We start from the raw sequence: 23,453 nt of genomic DNA on the forward strand, positions 1-23,453 counted from the left end.
TTCTGAAGAATCATGTGACACTGAAGACTGGAGTAATGATGCTAAAAGTTTAGTTTTGATCAAAGGAATAAATTACATATTAATATTTATTCAAACAGAAAGCAGTTATTCTAAATAGTAAAACATTTAACAGTTTTACTGTTTTTGCTGTATTATGGATCAAATAAATGCAGGCTTGGTGAGCAGAAGACACTTCTTTAAAAACTTTTAGCTGGTAGTGTACAGTGTTTTTCTAGTTTAATACAAGCTCTGTGACTGAATCAAAAATGCAGTGAACAGCAACATTTAGCTAACTTATTTGTATTTTTAATCCTTATGAGGTTATTAATTGTTAATAATTGAGATTATTTTATTCAGTTCATTCATTTAATGTTTTCATTATTTTTGTGCCAGACATATACAGCTGAATACCAAATTAAAAAAATACTACCTAGCGATATATTTACTCACTTAAACAGCTCGAATGTAAACAGCTATGACTGTAGTTTAACCGTTATGACATTATGACTGGCTTGTAGCTTGGGAAGCTTTCCTATCACTGTTTTATGTGAGTTTAAAAAGAGAATAGATCAACTGGTCCACAAACTTACAGGGACACTTGGTGTTTCTTCTCTCTGCAGCTTCTCTAGACACTGTAAAGGCGATCATAGAGCTAGGTTTAGTATTATATGTTCTAGCATGAGCAAAACTACTGTATGCCAAACAGAAAGCGTAAAACAAGTAAACAAATCAATGTTATGAATGCAAACCCACGCCCCGTTTAATACCAATCACATCATCCATCATTCAGCCCTCTCACCCGTTCGCATCCTTCGTCGGGTACGACACCAGGCTTTCCCTGATCTCCCTTCTCGCCCTTAGCGCCAACTATGCCAGGCACACCAGGTAGGCCCTTGGAGCATTCGCCACAACCCTCCTACAGTGAAGCATACACATGACACAAAAACACATGTGTACTCAATGCAAGAAAAAACACAGTACCTGCATGCAAATACTAGTGAACAGTACTGATGCACTGAAGAGTGAGAAGGTACAGACAGACAAAGGAAGATGCATGAAATTTAAACACAGGATATTTTGTTAAAGGGATAGTTCACCCAAAAATGACAATTACCCCATGATTTATTTATCCTCAAGCCATTCTGTATACATAGATGTATATGACTTTCTTCTTTCAGACTAATACAATTGAAGTTACATTAAAAAATGTCCGGGCTCTTCCAAGCTTTATAATGGCAGTGAATGAGTTGAGATTTTCAATCCAATATAGGACATCCAAACAAATAAAAAAGGAAAATGTTGGAGGATTTAGCTATACCTGTAAGCCATAAGGAGACTGGTTTTCCTTTGCTGTAAACAAAACTTGGTCCTCGCGAGACTAGTATATTCTCACCGGATCTTATGCTACGCCTATGCCCTACGTCATCCGCTGGAATCCTACTCTCTCATGAATGTGCGTACAACAGTTAGCGCCAGATAGATATTACAGTTTATTAAGTTTTAAATATGGATGTTTTTCTTACACAAACACATCGATTTGCTTCAGAAGGCCTTTATTAACCTATCAGTGCAGTGTGGAGCACTCTTTATGATGGATGGATGCACTTTAGTGGACTTCAAAATCTCAACACCCATTCACTGCCTTTATAAAGCTTGGAAAAGCCAGGAGATTGTATTCGACTGAAAGAAGAAAGTCATAAGCGCCTAGAATGGCTTGACGGTGAAAAACTCATGGGGTAATTTATATTTTTGGGTGAACTATCTCTTTAACAGTAAAAACCGTGCTCTCACATTCCAGCTTGACAGAGCAGGAATGAAAGAATTCAAATAACCTCAGCTTAAAGAATGTACAAGGTTTCAAAGCCAAAAAACTAAGGTTTGCAAAATAAATGATTTTTGAAAGGACTCGCATCAGATTCTTCTGCCTGAGCAGTACACATTTGTCATTAAGATATGGGTGAAAAATTATTCAAATTTATGTTTTATTTGAAGTGTCTAATTTTTATACAAACATCTAAAAAAACATCTAAACAAAGTCTTAACTTGATGTATTTCAAACATATTTTCAAACATCAAATATCAGAAATGATCTAAAGCTCAAAAATAATGCTCTAAAATAATTTCCAATTATCGTTTGAGGTCAAACTAATTTGTCATAAAATGTAATTATATTGTAAATAAATAAATAAGTAGCGTATCCCCCCAGCCCTTACATAAATACACTTGTGTTTGGGATCAGTAAGATTTATTATTTATTTTTTGTTTGTTTTTATTGAACAGCAAATCAGCATATTAGAATGACTTCTGAAGGATCATGTGACACTGAAGACTGGAGTAATGGCTGCCGAAAAAAATTAAGCTTTGCCATCTCAGGAATAAATTGTTTTAAAATAATATTTAAATAGAAAACAGTTTTTTTTTAAATGTAATATTATTACAAAATATGGTGTTGTACTGTATTTTTGATCAAATATTTGGGAGACTAAAAAATCATATCATTCCCAAACTTTTGAATGGTAGTTTAAATAGATAAATAAATAAATACATTTTTAATAGCTTCGCCATGTAAAAAACATAAACTATGATTACATTAATATGGCTGTATACTTATGAAATATATCAGGCTTAAAATGCAACACTCAATTTTATGCAATATGCAACAGGGGTTCTCTGCTTATCCGCCATGGGGTCCTGGGCCTCAAAAAGGTCAAAGACCCCTGCACTAAAAATTTCCAAATGAAATGCATGCATTGCATAGATATCTTGCTGTCGTATGTGGCAGAATATAAAAAATAACACCACACCAACAATGCTAATGTGTATGTTTCTGCACACCATTATATTACCAGATAATACCAGTGTTTCCTTGCACATGCATACTAATAATGTCATAGAGAGAAAGAGAGATAAGTTGGACACGTGCAGTTAATACAGATTGGCATGTAGGCTAGACCAGTTGCTTACCTTGCCAGTGGCAGCTGAATCCTGAGGCAGTAAAACAGGAGGCTGCAAGATGGAGGAGACAGTCAGACATGGTGACTGCATAAAAAAACACTTCATTTTTTCATCAGAAGTTCAGAAGAAAGTGACTATGATGAGATCAAGGCAATGCAGTAGATTAAAAGCATTGCTTTGAAAATAGTTATTTCATTATGTCATTAATAACAAACATCTCATTTTAATAATGGAACTATTTTGCATGAAATTACTCAGGGGAAAAAAAAAGATAAATTATTTCACATTATGCAACAATTATTTATTACGCTGTCATTTCAAAACAGTTTACTGACTAATTGCATCCATAAACATGTAAATGAAAATATAATTTATTAAGTGTAAAAAACATTGTACTATTAGCTGTTTACAGCATGGATAAAAAGTCACTTTCGCATCCTACTAAGCATTAGTTTCAGAGCACAAAAGACTTCCACAAGACAAAAAAATAAAACCACATCTAATATGGAATCCTATATGTGGAGCATGTAACGAATCCCCAGAGTGTTGAAGCATTATTACAAAATTCAACTCAAATTCCACTTCATCTCGAACCAATATATTATATTCACTTGGCTCTTTTTTGTATTGAAGACTAAAATATGAATCTAATGACAGAGAACTTGACTGAATATGAGAGCGGCTCTCAGGTGCTTTTAAAGGTGCTATCTAGAGCGTAGATACTGATGTGCTTCAAGTACGCCGTATCCTCTCACCACTGGCTGGATTTGGCTCTCCACGGCTCAGTAAAGTGGTTATCCAATTAATCTACTGTAATTATGGTTTTAATATGGAAATGGGTCACCTTTTGCACTTTTAGTTTTTTAAAAGAACCATTTGAACTATTTAATGGAACTATTTAGCGTTTTTGGCTCTACGGAGCAGAATTATTTTGTATATTAATGAGCTAGCTTATTTGCGGGGTCTGTTTCTCGAAGGTTGGCGAACGGCGTTAAAAGAATAACATGGTTTAGATCTGATTGTGCTCTGGAAGAACTCGGTGGTCGGAGACTGCTGATAGAAGTGGAGCAAAGCGGGCCGGGACTGAAGTCCGGCCAAATTTCCGCTGCAGGCTGGAAGCCCGGAGCTCTGATTTCAGGATGGGCCTCGGGCCAGCTGAGAAAATATGCGTGCGGAGAGACGGGGCCATTAATGGCGAAATCCTGCTTTCAAACAAAGATCTAATGGCTCTTTCTGTACGGAACATCACTCACTGTAATGGCCACCCTAATCGTAACTCAACACAATGGCAGTGTTTACCATTACACAAAGCCTCGGAGACTGTGAGTTAACTCTGAAAGGGTAATGGGACATTCGGCGGCCATAAAGGACACACTGCAACACAGACGCCGCATTAAGGTCGTTGGAAATGCTTACTGGTTCCTTTTTGTATTATAAAAGTCGCTGTTGTCCTCGTGAATCACCTCTGTCTCTCCGCACCATTTTAGGGGAGGCCCAAACTGCTCCCCTTCTAATGCAGAAGTCGACCAACCAGGCTCCTTGCTCTGTGTTTATATACTGTAATAAAGCTCCTCCCCCTGTCTGGTTACTCACTGCTTGGCCGGGTGGACCCGGTTTCCCTGGTACGCCATCGTTGCCAGGGATACCCTGTAAGAAGGAACTGAGGTTGAATTGGTTTAGCTTGTGGCCACAATCTGGACACCTCCTTCTCCAGCGGGGCAGAGGGAAAGTAGCCAAAGCCCTGGACCCTCTCCTGGTTTGTGTTCCAGCTCGGAGTAGACATTTACATTTTTTCTTGCCTTTCTCTGTCTATTTTTTAATTTCAGCTCTGCTGAGGCTTGGGAAATCAACACAACACCAGGTTAAAGACCACTCAGTGCTCACGGTGAGATCATATCGAAGAAAACTTGCCAGTTTATCAGGGCGATTTAGATGATGATGGATCATAATTCTTGTGGTATATTTAAAACATAGCTGATAAAGATAAAAATGGTCTTTTTAATTGTTAAATTAAATACAGCAACCTCACAGTGAGCTTCTGCATGGTTTTTAAAAAGAAAAAGCAGCATGATCCCCAACTACAGTGCCTTGCGAAAGTATTCATACCCCTTGCTGCCTTATGTTAAACTGCTTTCAGTTACTTTTTTTTTCACATCAGTCTACACTCCATACACCATAATGACAAAGCAAAAAACAGGTTTTTAACATCTTGGCAAATTTATTAAAAATAAAACACTTAAATAATTCAATTGCATAAGTATTCATACCCTTATTTGGAACAGTTGAAATTTAGATCAGGAGCATTCATGTTGCTTGTAGATGTTACTACACTTGAAGTTAACCTGTGGCAAATTTAATTTAATTGGTATGATTTGAAAGGGCACACATGTCTTAATAAAACAGCTGAAAATGCATATCAGAGCATATCCAAGCCTTGAGGTAAAAAAACGCCTGTAGAGCACAGAGACAGAATTGCATCAAGCCACACATCTAAGGAAGAGTTCAGAAAAAAATTCTGCTGCATTGAAGGGTCACAAAAGCATGTAGCCTCCATTATCCATAATGGAAGAAGTCTGAAACAACCAGGACTCTTCCTGGAGCTGTCTGGACCAATCTGGGCTTTAAAGGGGTTGGGAGGTGCATTCCCTTCACAAACAAATGTTATCCATGGCATCTTTAGCGGCTCAGATGTCAGGGATAAATGACGACCACTACGTTCATTATTACATCCAGCGACACAACACCTCAGTCGCTCAATTGGAGATATTCTTGTCTAACTTACATCCATGCTTTGGCATCGAAACAAGGAAAGTTACTGGACTGTGACAGCTGGTCCGAGGTAAGAGCTCATGTCAATCAACTATCGTGGGAGCGGCCTCTGTCGGTGTGACGCCACAATGACAGGCATCTGAGAACGGCTCGATTTGAAAAAGGGGATATTATTTTTACAGATTAATTAAAAACCACTGCATGGATTTTTATCATTATAGGGTAGATGTGTACATACACTGCCAACACATATTAATGTTCAAACAACATGAAAAAGTGAAATTTGCATCCTATGACCCCTTTAAGGCGATGTGGTCAAACTTAGTCCTCTTCTCAGTGAAGACACATGACCACCTAAAGGACCCTCAGACTGTGAGAAACAGGATTCTCTGGTCTGATGAGCCTCAACTCCAAGCATCATGGATGGAGGAAACCAGGAACTGCTCATGACCTGCAGAGTACCATCCCAAAAGTAAAGTATGCTGGTAGCGGCCTCAGGCTAAGGAACTGTTTTTCAGCGGCAGGGACTGAGAGACTCGTCAGAGTAAAAGAATAGCTCGATGCACCAAAATATTGATATAGCCTTAATAAAAACCCAGCCCAGAGCATTCAGAACGTCAGACTGGGCAGAAGGTTCACCTTCCAACAGGGCAATGACCCTAAGCACACAGCAAGAATGGTTTATAGACAACCCTTTGAAAGTCCTTGTGTGGCTCAGCCTCAGCCTGGGCTTTAACCCAATCAAACATTTCTAGAGAAACCTGAAAATGTCTGCCTGCCCCCATTTAAGCTGACGGAGCTTGAGAGGTGAAGAGGTGAGGAGAAGAATGGCAGATAACTGCCAAAATATTGATGTGCAAATCTTGTTGCATCATACCCAAAAAGTCTTGAGGCTGGAAAGGAGCTTCAACTAAGTACTGAGCTAAGGGTTAAGGGTATGAATACTTATGGAATGTACTTATCTTGTTGTGACAATTCTGTTTTTGCTTTGTCATTATGGTGCATGCAGTGTAGACTGATGTGGGAAAAAGTCATTTAAAACAGTTTAACATAAGGCAGCAACATAACAAAATGTGAACAAAAAGAAGGGGTATGAATTTTTTCTCAAGGCACTGTACTTATTTAATTTATGTATTAATTAGATTACATTTAATTCATATTTTTGTGCAATATTTTGCTTTAGATTACAATCTACATTAATATTTACATTTACTTTACATTAACTTTTAAAAGCACAGCCATTATAAAAGCACATCCCACGGCACTCCCAGCCCCTTTAAAGCGTGCAGTTTAAACAGCAGTGTTTTAATACAGCGCTTTTACAAACTACATTACAATTGCATAGCATTACATTTACATTACATTACATTACACTACATTTAATTAATGGCAGTATTAATCATTATTTAATCATATTAACAGTTGCTTTTATGTGTAAACTTTTACAGAAAACATTATTGGTGCATTTAGAGCCCAGAGTTACCCATGCAGGCCTTCCCGATAAAGAAGCCCCACAAAGAGAGCAGGGTGGAGGAACAGACAGAAAAAGCAAAGCTACACCCTGATGCCATCTGTTTTATACTCACCTGTGGGCCTGGGATGCCAGTAAAGCCTTGGGGCCCCGGGGGACCTGGAGGGCCTGGTGGTCCAGGAGGTCCCTAAGACACATTGAACACATTGGAATGAGTAGACAGTCACTGATCACTCATTAAAAGAGTCACAATCAATATCAGTAAAATCAATAATTACTTACCCTCATGTCGAATTGTTAAATAAAGTGTTTATTTTTGTTATCTTTGCACACAAAAAGTATTCTCGTAGCTTCATAAAATCAAGGTTGAACCACTGATGTCGCATGGACTATTTTAAAGATGTTTTACTACCTTTCTGGGCCTTTAAAATGTCAGTTGCATTGCTGTCTATGCAGGGTCAGAAAGCTTATGGATTCTATCAAAAATATCTTAATTTGTGTTCTGAAGATGTCTTATGGGTTTGGAACAACATGAGGGTGAGTAATTAATGACAGAATTTTCATTTTTGGGCGAACTGTTCCTTTAAGCTTCAGAAGTTAGATAAAAGGATGTCAGACCTGAGGACCAGGCTGCCACCTGCTCTCACCACCTGGGACCCCCTGCAAGAAAAGAGTAGTTAAATTCAGCACTGTTAATGACATCAGGTCTCATGATAGGATGGGACTGATTTTAAAGGTTATGTTTAATAGCCCACATTGTTTGAGGGTGTATGTGTGAGAATGTACTAATGTCCTCCTGATTAACAACAATAAAATAAAGTATTAGCTCACAGGTCCGCCAGTTCCAGGGGACATATAATTCAAACAGTTGCACTCTCCTGGTTCACCCTATGACACAGAAAAAACAATTTGGTTATAGTGAGTTGAACAATTTCTTAGCAAACTGCCCATCTAGTCTAGATTGATTTCAGGATGATGCTATTTCAACAAATGCCATTATTTTAATTAAATACATTCAACCTACACTAAAACAGAGAGCGTAACAACTCAGCAAAAGTAAGATATCGAACTTTTATGAATAGGATAAAGTACATATTTGTATCTAATAACCAAGATCAATTTTCATTGTTTTATTTTTGCTTTTACTAAATCTTTTTACTTGCTTGCTTTTACTTATATAATAACTAAATGATTATGAATAATTATTATTAATATTATTAATAACAAACAATATTAAAGTACAACAATATTAAAATTAATTTGTGATCATTTAAATAATAATAATAGTAAAAAACGTTTTTATGCTATGACAGATGAAAAGTGTAAATAATATTAAAATTAATTTGTGATCATTTCAATAATAACAATAGTAAAAATGTTTTTATGCTATGACAGTTGAAAAGTGTAAATATAGTTAAAAATTGGTCAAACCAATTAGTATTTAGAATAATAATAGTAGCAATTCCTTATTACAGTACCAAGCAGTACCATTAAGATAATATAGTTTTTTTATTGTTTAATTTTAGAGTTTTTTTTGTTGTTGTTGTTGTTGTTTATTTTGTTTTTGTGCTTTTGTCATTTTTTTTTTTCATATATAGCTATATAATTTTTATTCTAGTTTTAGGTTTAGTTATTTCAGTACATCAAGTTGAACTAAGTTAAAATAAGAAATGTTGCCTTAGCAACTAGTAAAACTAATTAATTATATATTTTATTTTATTTTATTTTATTTTATTTCAGTTAACATTTATTATTTTCTTCTCATTTTTCTTTTCTTTTCTTTTCTTTTTTATGGTGTCATTTTTAGTAGTTTTTTTTTTTTTTTTTCCATATATGACTATATAATTTTTATTCTAGTTTTAGGTTTGGTTATTTTAGTACATTAAGTTAACCTAAATTAAAATAAGAAATTAGACTAGAAAAACAAAAACAAAAAAACAACAACAAAAAAAAAACAATTTATGTATTTTATTTTAGTTAACATTTTTTATTTTATTTTATTTTATTTTATTTTTTTATGGTATTTTTATCAGTTTTTCATATATAGCTATATAATGTTTATTCATTGTTACTGCAGTTTTACGTTTAGTTATTTTAGTACAACAGGTTGAACTAAATTAAAATAAGAAATGTTACTTATTTTATTTTATTTTATTTTATTATATTTATGGTGTAATTTTTATTAGTTTTTTATACATATATATATATATCAGGTTAAACAAAATAAAAATAAGAAATGTTACCTTGGCAACTAGCAAAAATAATTATTTAATTTAATTTAATTTCAGATAGTATTTATTATTTATATATTTTATTTTTTTTATATAATTTTTATTTTGTTTTATTTTCATTTGTAGGTTGTTGTTTTTTTTTTTTCATATATGACTATATAATTTTAATTCCAGTTTTAGGTTTAGTTATTTCAGTACATCAAGTTAAACTATTGCCTTGTCAACTAGCAAAAACAATTTATTATATATATTTTATATATAATTTATTTTGTTTTATTTTATTTCATTTCACATTTATTTTATTTTATATTTTATGGTTTTAATTTTCGTTTTAATGTGTTACTTTTAGTTAACCATAATACCATGGTATAATAACATGCACACACGCACTCAAACGCACACACACAGACATGTGACACTGTGTTTCAACATGACATGACGTCGAAATTACAAAGGTTTTCTGCTGTAGAATTCTATCCTGGCACTCAACCAGAATGACAGAGCACTTCATCACACTTAGGAGGAATATGCATCATTTGATATCAGCTGCCACATTCCTCTGTGTTTAGACAAATTAGTCTGGGAGACAACAGAGGACATTAAAGAATGAAGCATTTCCAGGGCTTTTCTTTCGAGGTCTCTCTTTCTCATCTCCCTCACGCTCACTTCCTTTCTCTTTGATACTCCGTGATGTTGTCAGATTACAGATGACAGCTGTTATATTCACCAATTAATAGCCCTGTTTTAGCTCGAGGGCATTTTTAACTTTTTCAGCACTGTCAAACTCTTCTGTCAGACTTATGCGTCTGTTTGTGTCTCCAGGGTGGACACATCACTGCGCATACAGACGGTCGTTCTAAACATTACTCCTCCCATCCGTCCTTCCCTCCACACACACACACACACACACACACACACACATTCTCACCGCTTCGAGAAAACCGGACCTAGAAATCGCCTCCCCGGTTCACTGATCCAGACACTTACCTTGTCACCCTTAGGCCCAGTGGCTCCCTAAAAGACAAGGAGAAACACACACACAAAAGCTCAGTTAGACAGTGTTATTGTGTGTAACTCTCCAGGGCCAATGAGATGAGTGTGGATCGGGGAGGAGCGGAGGCAGGTGACGTGATGCAAGCAGACAATGTGTTGCTGTTAGGGATCCAGGCAGAGCCGGATATGACCCGAGTCTGTCTCTGGCTTTGCTCCTCAAGCTCTCTGCGACAAAGCCTCAGGTAATTAACATCTGATGTGAGAACAGACAACGCTAACTTTGCTTTTTTAATGAGACGAACTGAGGCAAGACAACAAACTCTCGCTGACTTTGTCTCAGCAGTTTACAGAAGTTCGTTTGATGCCGTCTCCAGACGGAAGAGCCATGAACAACGGACAATATGCTTGGGTGAATTTGTTAATGACAGAGTGTGTGTCATAATATGGGAATAAGCTAGAGAAGTTATGCAAAGATTTGCTGAAGAGGATTCAGTAAATAAATAAGCAAACTTACGGGGCTCCCATCCTGCCCTGGTATTCCAGGAAATCCTTGTGTACCATCCCTACCCTGTGACACAAAATATATAAATCATTTACAAGTACACAAAAATAACTGTGGCTGTGTTTCATTCCCTATGTCTTAGAATTTGAAACAATATATGTGACCCAAGACCACAAAACCAGTCATAAGGGTCATTTCCATTGATGAATGGTTTGTTAAAATAGGACAAAATATTGAGAAAATCACCAAAGTTGTCCAAATGAAGTTCGTAGCAATGCATATTACTAATCAAAAATTAAGTTTGATATATTTACGGAAGGAAATTTACAAAATATCTTTATTGAACATGATCTTTACTTAATATAAAAGAAAAAATGATCATTTCTGACCCATACAGTGTATTTTTGGCTATTGCTACAAATATACCCATGCTACTTATGACTGGTTTTGTGGTCCAGGGTCTCATATTGCATACATTAGCATAAGTAATAGCATACTTATGAAATATGTGCTTATCTTGCATCATTTATTATGCAAAACAGATCATGTACATGCATAATGGCTTTCGCATATTCAATATAATGACGAGAGCTGCCTCTTTGGCTAGGGACAATATTTTTGTCCATGTTTTATCACAAGTTCTTACCGGGGGTCCGACTGGTCCCATTCCCACTGGCCCTTGTGGCCCTGGTGGTCCAATTTCTCCCTTTGGACCCTATTGATATCAAGCAATACATTGGGACAGCAGTGAGGTCAGGTCAAATGTGGATTGAAGTGTACTGTGTTATTGCGTTAGTGATTTACCCTTTGTCCCGCTGGTCCAATCGGCCCTGCAAGGCCTTGACGTCCCTCTGGACCCTGCAGGACACAAATAATTGCTTTTACACATGTTTTCCATACTGAAAGGGCTCTTTTATTTATTATTTTTATTATTATTTCTCTGATTCATTATCATGTATCACACACGGCTGTTCAAAAGTTTAAGCATTAGCACGATTTGTTCTTTTTTAAAAAAAAAGAAAAAGAAAATACAACTTTTATTCAGCAAGAATCCAGTAAATTGATCAAAAGTATCAGTAAAGACATTTATAATGTCTTAAGATTTCTATTTCAAATAAATTCGGTCCTTTTGAGCTTTTTATTCACCAAAGAATCCTGTATCATAGTTTTAACAGAAATATTAGACAGCACAACTGTTTTCAACAAGGATAATAATAATAATAATTGATGTTTCTTGAGCAGAAAATCAGCATATTAGAATGATTTCTGACGGATCATGTGACACTGAAGACTGGAGTAATGGCTGCAGACAAATCAGTTTTGCCATCGTATAAATAAATTACATTTTAAAATATATTGAAATAGAAAACAGTTATTTTAAATTTTAATACAAAATTACTATTTTTACTGTATTTTTAATCAAATAAATGCAGCCTTGCTGAACATATGAGACTTCAAAAACATTTAAAAAATTGTACCAACCTCAAACTGTGAACAGTAGTGTATGTGACAGATAGCAGTAGACAAGTAAAATATACACAATTCAAAGAGAAGATGTCTGCAAATTCCCACACTCAAAGAGCCAAATCCATGCGTGAACACCAAGAACAAGATACTTTTTGTGCACTTACAGCAGCTCCGGGAAAACCTCTAGGTCCCTGCTCACCCTGAGTGAGAACATCAAAACATTACAAAGAGCTTGTGCATTTAAGGAATTATTTAAATGCAACTGAGACCTGCGCATTCCTATAAAAATAGTATAAATGAAACACAGTATTTCTGAGTGACTGCAATAGTTCATTCACCTGTGGTCCTGGAAGGCCAATACCTGGAAGCCCAGCATCACCCTAATAATAAATAAACATAAGCATCACTACACAGTCAATCTTATCTTAGTTGTGGCTCATGAATTCATATTAGTCAGGTGCGTAACTTTACCTGACTGCCTTTGAGCCCTGGAGGTCCCTGGACACCAGGTGGGCCCGGTCGACCCTATACAGTAAAGATATTAAAGAAAGAGTTTGGATATGCACTTTTTTAGGGCTGCTGAGCAATTAATTAACTGGAAAAATGAACTAATTAATCACTAAGGCTATAAATTAGGTATTTTAACACAAAACAATCTGAAACTTATTATCTTACAGTACTTGCAGATATCTCAAAATATGCTGCAAAACAATGATTTGATTAAATTTAGGGGCATGTGATCAATGTATTGATATTATGGTGTTATGTGCCTATTTTACACAACCAGTTACATTTTAAGAACTCACAAATGCAACCAAAATGTTAAATGTTAATATATTAAATATATAAAATAAATTAAACAAATTCAGTATATAAAATGTATCATTATAACACTAATTAGACATTTGTTTAATGGCATCTTAGCTAAATACTATTAATATTAATCACAGATGTAAACAGCCATTATTTCCCCAATTTTTCATCTGCTAGGCCAAATTGTGTACAAAAGTGGACCTCTCAGTATCAGTCATACTGTTGAAGTCAAAAGTTTACATACACCTTGCAGAATCTGCAAAATGTTAATTATATATAAGAGGGATCATACAAAACGCATGTTATTTTTTATTTAGTACTGACCTGGATAAGATATTTCACATAAAAGATGTTTACATATTGTCCTCAAGAGAAAATAGTAGTTAAATTTATAAAAATGACCCTGTTCAAAAGTTTACATACACTTGATTCTTAATACTGTGTTGTTACCTGAACGATCCACAGCTGTTGTTTTTTGTTTTGTTGTTTTTTGTTTTGTTTTGTTTTGTTTAGTGATAGTTGTTCATGAGTCCCATGTTTGTCCTGAATAATTAAACTGTCTGCTGTTCTTCACAAAAATTCTTCAGGTCCCACAAATTCTTTGGTTTTTAACCTTTTTTTTGTGTTTTTGAACCCTTCCCATTATTGACTGTATGATTTTGAGATCCATCTTTTCACTCTGAGGACAACTGTGGGACTGTGGGGAAAAATGATGCATTAAGAGCCAGGGGTGTAAACTTTTGAACAAAATGGTACATTTTTCTTACTTTGTCTAAACATCATATTTTTTTCATTTAGTACTGCCCTGCTCCACAAGATACTTACATGTTTGCCAGAAGACAAAATAAGTTAAATTTACCCTGACCTTCAAATTCAAAAAGTTTTCACCCCCGGCTCTTAATGCATTGTGTTTTCTTGTGCTTGAATTGTTGCATGAGTCCCTCAGTTGTCCTCAGTGTAAAAAGTCATACATTTATTGTTGAAAAGGGTTCCAATACACAAAAATACTGAAAAACCAAAGAATTTGTGAAGGATTTTTCTGAAGTACAACGGGTTGTTTAACTGTTCAGTACAAACAATGACTCATGAACAACTATCACAAAAAAAAAAGCTGTGGATCATTTAGGTAACAACACAGTATTAAGAATCAAGTGTATGTAAACTTTCAAATGGGATCGTTTTTATAAATTCAACTATTATTTTCTTTGTGATCTTTTATGTAAAATATCTTATTCAGGTCAGTACTAAATAAAAATAACATGCTTTTTGTATAATCCCCCTCTTATTTTGGTAAGAATAATTAACATTTTGCATATTCTTCAAGGTGTATGTAAACTTTTGACCTCAACTGTATGTGTAATAGTCATACAAAATACCACTAATTCATTGAGGAAGCATGCATTTGTACAGAAAAACTCGCACCTGTTTGCCATCTCGGCCTTCGCCTGGCAAACCTGGCTCTCCTCTCTCTCCCTTGGGTCCTGGTAAGCTGACAACATCGCCATTTCCTTCAGGGAGTGATGGACAGCTGTCACACGCGTCTCCCTGAAGATGTTGACACAGATGCAATAAGAAAAGACAAAAAGCTTTAAAATTGCAAGTGAGCAGGAACCTAGAAGGTCAACCATGCTTATCTGGTACTTTTTTGCCTGCAAATTTACACGCATACGTCATACAGTATAAAATGTGCAATCTATTATAATAACATGATGAATGATTATCAAAATATCTTGTGATGGCGCATAATTTAACTGCAATGTTATTAATATGTGGCCGCATGATCAATGTTATACGACAATGACCTTTTCTCCTTTTAGCCCATTTATGCCGTTCCTGCCTGGTTCTCCTTGAGGTCCCTGGGGTCCACGTGCCCCATCAGCACCTGGGTCTCCCTGTAAACCCTGATCACCCTACAAACATAAAAATACACATTTAAAAGCTAGAAAAATCCCTCACAATGTGAACATACTGTTACCTGCACGGTTAAAAAAAAGAAAGAAATAACTTACTTTCTCTCCTTTAAAACCTTGAAGACCTGGTGGCCCCTGTTGAGACATCCATTTTGAAAACAAGCTCAGTGTGTTTTGGGCTTCTCAAATTAAAAATTTATACACTGATACACTAGAAACAACACACCACCCTTGACTACTGCTATATAAAGCAATCATAAAATAGTCAGGTTTACCTGTTTGCCTTCAACTCCTTCTCCTGGTGGGCCTGGAGGTCCTGGAGGGCCACGTTCCCCTGTGACCTTTATTGTAGACGGGCCACTTCCCACCTCAGATGTACTGGTTTGGCACACGCCACATGAGTCTCCCTTAAATAGAATGGCACATTTAGTATTTGTCCCATGTAAGTACATCCAGACACTTTTAATGAAAGAGAAAAAAGCAAGGCATGAAAAAATTCACTTACCTTTTCACCTTTTGGACCAGCTGCCCCTATACCGGGTTGGCCAACATCACCCTGTAAAAAAATTACATCACTAGTGAAAATGCACTCAATTTAATACATTTATTACAAAAAAGCTTGATTACTAGTGTAACACTGAGTGATAAAATCAACTGAAAAATAAACAAGTTTTGGTGTCTGAAAGATTTTTGTAATGTTTGAAATCTCTTATGCGCTTATGCATTTATTTAGTGTAAAATATTATTACAATTTGAAATAACTTCTTTATTTTTTTATATTTGACTTGATTCTGATGACAAAGCTGAATTACTCCAGACGTCAGTGTCCTACCTGGTCTCATGACGAAAACGTACCTGTGGGAACTTTTACGCAAGACGAAATACGTACAATAAGTACAAGTACATAAGTCCCTGCAGTTTCCAACAGACATGAACATTAGAGTTGGTAAAACAGCAAGCACTTGTAATCACTTTCGTATAGAGTTATGATTACAGCTCCACATATTTTGAAAAATATGACTCAAGATGAAAGAGCTGAAAGACGAGAGATTGAAAAACAAGCTTAAACGGCATGCTTGCAACTGCGTTATTACATCACATTTGCTTTTGTTCATACTGGGTCGGTTTAGGTGTAGAGAAGACGATACATTATTTTAAAACATCATGGAGCATTAGAGTTATAGCGCCACTCAACTAAAATTTCAAGTCAGAACACATAAAATGTACCATATGTACGTTCATCTGTTCCAGAAAAATAAACACTCAGTGGACATTTCACATCGAATATGTCACAAAACATACATATTTTGCGTCTTGCAAAAAAGTTCCCCAAGGTTCATTTTCGTCATGAGATCAGGTTGTGAGTGTTACATGATCCTTCAGAAACCTTTACAATCAGTGCAGAATAACAAAATCTGAGTTGAGCTTAATCACCTTCTCTCCTTTATTTCCACTTGAGCCTTTTAGACCAGGTTTGCCCTAAAAAACATCAGCACACATTAATCTAATGCTGGGGTCAGTCATAAATCACAGAGGCAAGTTAAAAACAAAAATAATATAAGAATTTTAAAAAATGGTTACTTACAGTTTTCCCCTCATTTCCTCTGCTGCCTGCGTTACCCTATAATCAAACAGAGTGTGAGACAATCAACTTCAGAAAAGACCTTTGTCCATCTTTGGAAGACAAATTAAGATATTTTTGATGAAATCACAGAGCTTTCTGACTGAATAACTTTCACGGAAGAGAAGAGCACAAAAAGTATTCTGACAGCTTCATAAAAGTATGGTTGAACCACTAATGTCACGTAGACTATTTTATTTGTGTCCTTACTATGTTTCTGGGCCTTGAACGTGTCAGTTACGCTGCTGGTTTTCGGTTTTCAAAAATATCTTAATTTGTGTTCTGTAGACGAATAAAGGTCTTACGGGTTTGGAACGACATGAGGTTGAGTAATTAATGACAGAATTTTCATTTTTGGGTGCACTATCCCTTTAAATATATGAATATCAATGTACTAGACAAAAATTGCACTCCAGCTTTTCTCAGAACTAACTTTTAGCAATTACTTTCAACCATCTGGTCCCAAGGTCATTATTAATGGAAGTATGAAGTTAGTGCTCTCTCCACACAGGTGCCCTAGAGAGCAACTACAGGTGTAGTTCATCACATTAAGTACACAGTTGTTCCACTAAATCTGACAACCAACTTATTTTTGTGAAATGCTTTGTTTGAATTACCTAAAACAATGGCATCCATATATTTAAGTGTCCAAATACTTTTCAGGGTCACCGCATGTGCATGTATACCTATTTACAATACTGTATAACAACCTTAAAACATTCAAAAGTATATAAATTCAGCATCCTAGTGAATAAATATCCATTAGATTTACCTTTTCCCCTTTTAGTCCAGCAAAGCCAGCAGGACCTGCTTCTCCCTGTACATGAAAATCAAGTAAAAAGATAAAAAAGAGAATAATATCAGTGCATATTTTCATTTAACAGACATGAAATGAAAGCTCTGGCTGATTAATTCCCCAATCTGTCGTTACAATCATATTTTAAAAGTATTTGTGCCTGAGGCTTTTATCTGAGCCGAATGCATGGAGTTACACAGATCAGGGTTGTCTGCGATTATGAGCCATGATATGCATCCTTGCGCACTCATACACAACCACTGAAGTGGATATCAAAAACTGTTTGCATTGTAATTTACTGCACTTCAGGACTTGTGGAAGGAAGCGATGTGGAAGCTTTTAAACTGCTGTGTGCTGGATGTTAATAAGCAATCACTCCACCACACTCACCTGCTCTCCTTTCTGCCCAACACCTGGATCGCCCTTCTCTCCCTTTTGAGCCCGATTCAAAATGCCCGCTGGAAGATCGCCATTGCTAAGGCAGCCAGAACATGGTTCACCCTAGGAGAACAAAGATGGCAAGGCTTCGCAACTTAATTTCATTTCAGAACTTCTTCCAGTGGCAAGCAATTCACAAACAGTGAACAGATTCTTCATCATTCTTGCCAACACTTGGCAGACTCACCTTTTCGCCTTTGGCCCCGTCTACTCCTGGCTCTCCCTGTGAAAGAATCACAATGTGCAAGACAGTTTATAAAAATGGCTTAAACTCTGGTTGACATTTTCAATGACTCAGCACTCTTGAATATGAAAAAAGTAGGCAGTAGTTTAGTCTGGAATACACCACAATACGCTTTAGTTGTCACAACACACAGTTGCTGATGTTTAAGAAAAAGCTCTGCAACAGGAAGCAGCTATTAATATTAAATTGAAGGTCTATGTCATTGTCTCTGTGTGTGTATGTGTGGTCAGTAAATGGTTTCCCAGATACTACAAATAGGCCAAAAACATTAACTAACTTAATAGGTACTTTCCAGTCCCTAGTTCAAAATAAGTTTCAAATGGTCCATGATTTTTTTTTTTCCTTTTTATCATATTATGTATTGCTTGAAAACATACTGTAACTTTAAAACAGAAGTCAAAACTCTATTATCTTTGCAAAAAACAAAACTAATTGAAAACTAAGCTGCAAAAATGAGTCATTTGGGTAGTTTGTGACGTAACAAAGATAAATAGAGAGTTTGCACTTATGTTACCTGGATGCGTGGCCATATTGGCGATACTCAAACGTTAACAACAGCATGGACTGCATGGTTAATGTACGATTGAATATTTTTTTCTGCTAATTTATGCTGTCTAAACAACAGACAAAACATGGGGATGCTGCTAAATCATATAGAGAAGGACTTAGGAAGCAGGAAGGAGCGCAATATTTTGACAAACTACAGTTAATAGGTGGTAAAGATATGTACGAGCAGTATTAATTAACATATTAGCCTAATATTTTACCTACCTGACAGGAAATGATAAGCACAAACATGAATGTTTTCAAGAGTCTTGCCCTGGAAATCCTGGTTCAGTCTGGCCAACCACAAACGTTTTTTGTTCCTCTGACCGTTTTTTTTTTTGCACTCATTTCCTTGATTTGTTACAACTTTTGGCAGTCTGTATTACTCCAAATGTATTTCCCGGTCTGACCGATTAGTACAGCCCAAAACATAACAATAATGAACCATTTTCTGCAGCAATAATCAGCTAAATATGTGAGTTTCGTTTGGTTCAGTGGCACTGTTTACGTTCAGTGGCCGATTGATGACACATTGTGAAAACACTATGTGTTAACACATTACACCCACATGTACACATCAGTGACAGATATTCAGTGTCCTGGCCCGGCCAGTAATAAAATAATAAGGAGGAAAAATATATACTAGTAGTCTGCAGTGTTGTTTCTAATGTTTAATGCAACGAGGGTATTTACACTTAAATCTGAAATGTACAGTAGCAAAAACAGCCCAATTAATTCCAAGGGTCAGAGAAAGGGTGGAAAATGGTAATGTAAGCTAAATTCTAACTATTTTTAGTGAATGAAATCCTGATTAACATTATAAGTGGATCTCAGGGGAATGAAATAAGAAGATAAAAAGAACTACACACACATTTAAAATTTAAGGGAAAAAAATGAAGAAAATGTGAGTTAAATTGATGGAAAAGTCACCTTTAATGATCTTAAAGTAGTTTATTTTTTTATTGAACAGACATATGTGACCCTGGACCACAAAAAAGGTCACAAGGGTAAATTTTTTAAAGCTGAAAGCTGAATAAATAAGCTTTCCACTAACTTACTGACGCTAAGATAGGACAATATTTGGACGAGATACAACTATTTGAAAATCTGAAATCTGAGGGTGCAAAAAAATCTAAATATTGAGAAAATCACCTTTAAAGTTGTCCAAATAAAGTTCTTAGCAATGCATATTACTAATCAAAATTAAGTTTTGTTATATTTACAGTAGGAAATTTACAAAATATCTTCATGGAACATAATCTTCAATTAATATCCTAATGATTTTTGGAATACAAGAAAAATCGATAATTTTGACTCATACAATGTATTTTTGGCTACTGCCACAAATACACCCATGCTGGTTTTGTGGTCCAGGGTCACATATTGACTGGTAGATGCTAATATTGTAAAAGCTCACCCAAAATAAAAATTTTGTCATTAATTACTCATTAATTATAACTACCACGTTCAAGGCCCAGAAAGGTTTGAATAGTCAACATCACTGGTTCAACTTTAATTTTACAAAGCTATGAGAACACGCAAAGAAAACAAAAACAACAACTTTATTCAACAATTTCTTCTCTTCCGTGTCAGTCTTCGGCATGCGTTTACGACAGTACCATGACGTTGTGGCACTCTCGTGAATGCTAGTGGAGACTGACATGGAAAAGAAGAAATTGTTGAATAAAGTCATTAATTTTGTTTTCTTTGTGCACAAAAAGTATGTTTATAGCTTCATAAAATTATGGTTGAACCACAGATGTCACATGGACTATTTTAAAAATGTCCTTACTACCTTTCTGGGCCTTGAACATGGTAGTTGCATTTCTGTCTATGCAGGGTCAGAAAGCTCTCGGATTTCATCAAAAATATCTTAATTTGTGTTCTGAATATGAACGAAGGTCTTACAACCCGTAAGACCTTCATTCATCTTCGGAACACAAATTAAGATATTTTTGACACGAATGACACAAAGGTGAGTAATTAATGACAGAATTTTATTTTTGGGTGAACTATCCCTTTAAGTCACAAAAGTAATAGTATACAATTTGAGGACGTAACACGTTGAAGTTTCTATTCAGTAAGAAACTCACCTTCTGTCCTGATTTGCCATCCAGTCCAGCAGGGCCCTATGAAAATAGAAGCATACAAGTATCAGTATCAGTCTCCCTAATCATGACACTAATGTCATCCTAGCTAACCGCAACTTCCTCACAGTAAACGTCCTGCATTTGCACCCTGTCACTTTCTGCATCCCACGTTCTCGCTCTCTGTCCTATAACTAGGTATGAGGAATAGATGGTGATGGTATTGGAAATCATTACGGGAAATGTGAACACACACTTTATGGTATACTGCATAGAATCCTTTTTTTGTCAGAATTTTTCCCTCTCACTCTAAAGAAGAGAGAGGAGAAATTTTAATAGGCTAAAAAATGGAAAGGCCTTTACCACAGTCAATGAGAGAAATGGAATCTGACAAAGAAAGTGGGCTAAACTTTGAGAGGAGAAAAGCTGATGGATTTCATGGATGATAGGAGAGACCTGAATGTTCCTGAAGCTATAATGAAGCATGATAGGAGATCTGTTCTCTCTGCGAGAGGGTAGTAGGCGACAACATTACTTATTCAACACAACAACAGCAGGAGAAAAAGACCTCGCTGATTGTTGGCTTATTTCATTGAGCTTGGCAAACACAAATATGGCAGGCAAATATGGCAGGTGAACAGCGTTTTTAGCTGAATATTTTGCAATGATAAAGTGTCTACCAGACACACATTTGAGTATTGGAAGATAAAAGCACTTTCAGGATTCTACATAGAGACATTTAATCAAACATGCTAAAGTGTTTTTAGTTTTTTGTGATAAACACAAGCGATTTGTGGAGTTGGTTTCTAGAGTGAACTCACAGGTGGACCCTGTTCTCCATTGCCTGGGGCCCCTGGTTCTCCTTTAGGTCCCTGCTTGCTCTGAGCGGCCACAGTGTTGCCAGTGGAATCGAAAGAAATTGCTGGACATGGTTCACATGGTTCTCCCTAAAGACAGAAAAAGCATATTAAATGGATCACTCTCCTAGAATTGACAGTTCTCAGAAAATTTGTTAAAAACTAGGATTCAGACCCAACCCTATAGCATATAATTAATGCAAAAATAACTTAATAATAAAATTGCTTTTATATTATGGTGAAAAAATGCGATTGGACATTTGTGTCCCATGCAAAAAACAGTCAGAGCAAATAAATAACGAGTAATCATTTTTGGATGAACTGTCCCTTTAAAAAAAAAAAAAAAAGTTTTAACAGTCAAGAACATGCATTGTGACTTTCTGTGAATTCTGAGCAGACTCATAACAAGCAACAATGATTTTAATGCAGAATCTTAAATTCTGACTGCTTAGGCTTACCTTCTCGCCTTTAGGTCCCCAAGGACCTCTCGGACCCTGTCAGCAAAACAAACCATGTCACTGGGTATGCATGAAGATTAGAACCCCAGAAGCTCATTGAGTTGCAAATGCAAATTATGTGCTGATAGCTCCAGTGGTAATAAAACTAATTATGGCACTGATGATAGTAAACACATTTTGTCCCTTACAGTGACAAAACAATCAGGATAGTGACAGAAAATCAGGATGATTAGCATCTTCTGTCTTAGCAATTCAACGCATGTCATTGTTTCACATTGACATCCCTCTATAGGTCAAAATGAGAATAAAATGCACTTACAGGATCTCCAGGCTTTCCATCTTCACCAGGTGTCCCAGAATCACCCTAGAAATGGAGAGAATGGTTTGTTATTGTTAGATACGTCATTGCAAGAACACAAGAAAGGTAACGATACGTTTTCATTAAAAATATGTTTAACATTCTCAGGAAAACATTCTGTATATTAGTAAACATACTTTCTCTCCTTTAGATCCTGAGGATCCACCAGGGGGCCCCTGTGAGATAAAAACAACTATTTAGGAAGTAAAAAGACACTGAATGCTATATAATGTCCGTTATACACTTTGCACTTTTTTTTATGTTAAACAGAGCACATTATGCAACAATAGATGCTTTAACACCATCAGAATACAAAATTTACAGTATGCCAAATCACATCACATTATAAGTAAACTATTAAATTACATTATATACACACTTCTGTTTAAAAGTTTGAAGTCGGTAAGATTCTTTTTAATGTTGAAAAATTACGCTCACCAAAGCTGCGTTTAGTTGATCAAAATACAGTAGAAACAGTAATACTGTGAATATTGTTACAATTTAAAATATATATATATTTTTTTAATTTGATAATTTTAAATGTAAATATTCCTGTGATGCAAAGCAGAATTTTTAGCATCATTACTCCAGTCTTCAGTGTCACATGATAATATGCTGTTTTGGTGCTCAAAAAACATGTATAACTATTATTAATGTTGAAAAGAGTTGTGTTGCTGAACTCTTTATATATATATATATCTATATATATATCTATATATCTATATATTTATATATATATATATATATATATATATATATATATACACACACACACACACACTCAGTATCATATATATTTCTAATCGCAATTAATTGCATTCAAAATAAAGGTTTTTATAAGTTTATATAACGTGTGTTTACTGTGTAAATTTATTATGTATTTTTATTATCTCTATATAAATACATACACATACAGTATATAACAATATACACACAC

General features: G+C 35.5%; 1 protein-coding gene across 3 annotated transcripts in view; it reads right to left on the reverse strand.

The window, feature by feature from the left end:
- col16a1 (collagen, type XVI, alpha 1) overlaps positions 1-23,453 on the reverse strand; it is a 92,167-nt gene that overhangs the window by 21,714 nt on the left and 47,000 nt on the right. For 2 of the 3 annotated variants that reach the window (XM_051136949.1, XM_051136948.1), the window contains 29 exons: positions 22,654-22,692; positions 22,478-22,522; positions 22,159-22,194; positions 21,665-21,790; positions 20,850-20,885; positions 18,154-18,189; positions 17,919-18,029; positions 17,505-17,549; positions 16,697-16,732; positions 16,546-16,590; positions 15,617-15,667; positions 15,387-15,518; positions 15,211-15,246; positions 15,004-15,111; positions 14,624-14,746; positions 12,860-12,913; positions 12,727-12,768; positions 12,553-12,588; positions 11,726-11,779; positions 11,568-11,636; positions 10,934-10,987; positions 10,414-10,440; positions 8,027-8,083; positions 7,814-7,855; positions 7,311-7,382; positions 4,549-4,602; positions 2,965-3,006; positions 800-916; positions 591-632 (listed from right to left, as the gene is read on the reverse strand). In XM_051136949.1, coding sequence (XP_050992906.1) covers positions 591-632; positions 800-916; positions 2,965-3,006; positions 4,549-4,602; positions 7,311-7,382; positions 7,814-7,855; positions 8,027-8,083; positions 10,414-10,440; positions 10,934-10,987; positions 11,568-11,636; positions 11,726-11,779; positions 12,553-12,588; positions 12,727-12,768; positions 12,860-12,913; positions 14,624-14,746; positions 15,004-15,111; positions 15,211-15,246; positions 15,387-15,518; positions 15,617-15,667; positions 16,546-16,590; positions 16,697-16,732; positions 17,505-17,549; positions 17,919-18,029; positions 18,154-18,189; positions 20,850-20,885; positions 21,665-21,790; positions 22,159-22,194; positions 22,478-22,522; positions 22,654-22,692 — 1,767 coding nt within the window. The remainder of the gene's footprint in view (positions 1-590; positions 633-799; positions 917-2,964; positions 3,007-4,548; positions 4,603-7,310; positions 7,383-7,813; positions 7,856-8,026; positions 8,084-10,413; positions 10,441-10,933; positions 10,988-11,567; positions 11,637-11,725; positions 11,780-12,552; positions 12,589-12,726; positions 12,769-12,859; positions 12,914-14,623; positions 14,747-15,003; positions 15,112-15,210; positions 15,247-15,386; positions 15,519-15,616; positions 15,668-16,545; positions 16,591-16,696; positions 16,733-17,504; positions 17,550-17,918; positions 18,030-18,153; positions 18,190-20,849; positions 20,886-21,664; positions 21,791-22,158; positions 22,195-22,477; positions 22,523-22,653; positions 22,693-23,453) is intronic. The other variant, XM_051136950.1, reaches the window with a different exon arrangement.

Source organism: Labeo rohita, chromosome 19, assembly GCF_022985175.1.
Source record: "Labeo rohita strain BAU-BD-2019 chromosome 19, IGBB_LRoh.1.0, whole genome shotgun sequence".
NCBI lineage: Eukaryota > Metazoa > Chordata > Actinopteri > Cypriniformes > Cyprinidae > Labeo > Labeo rohita.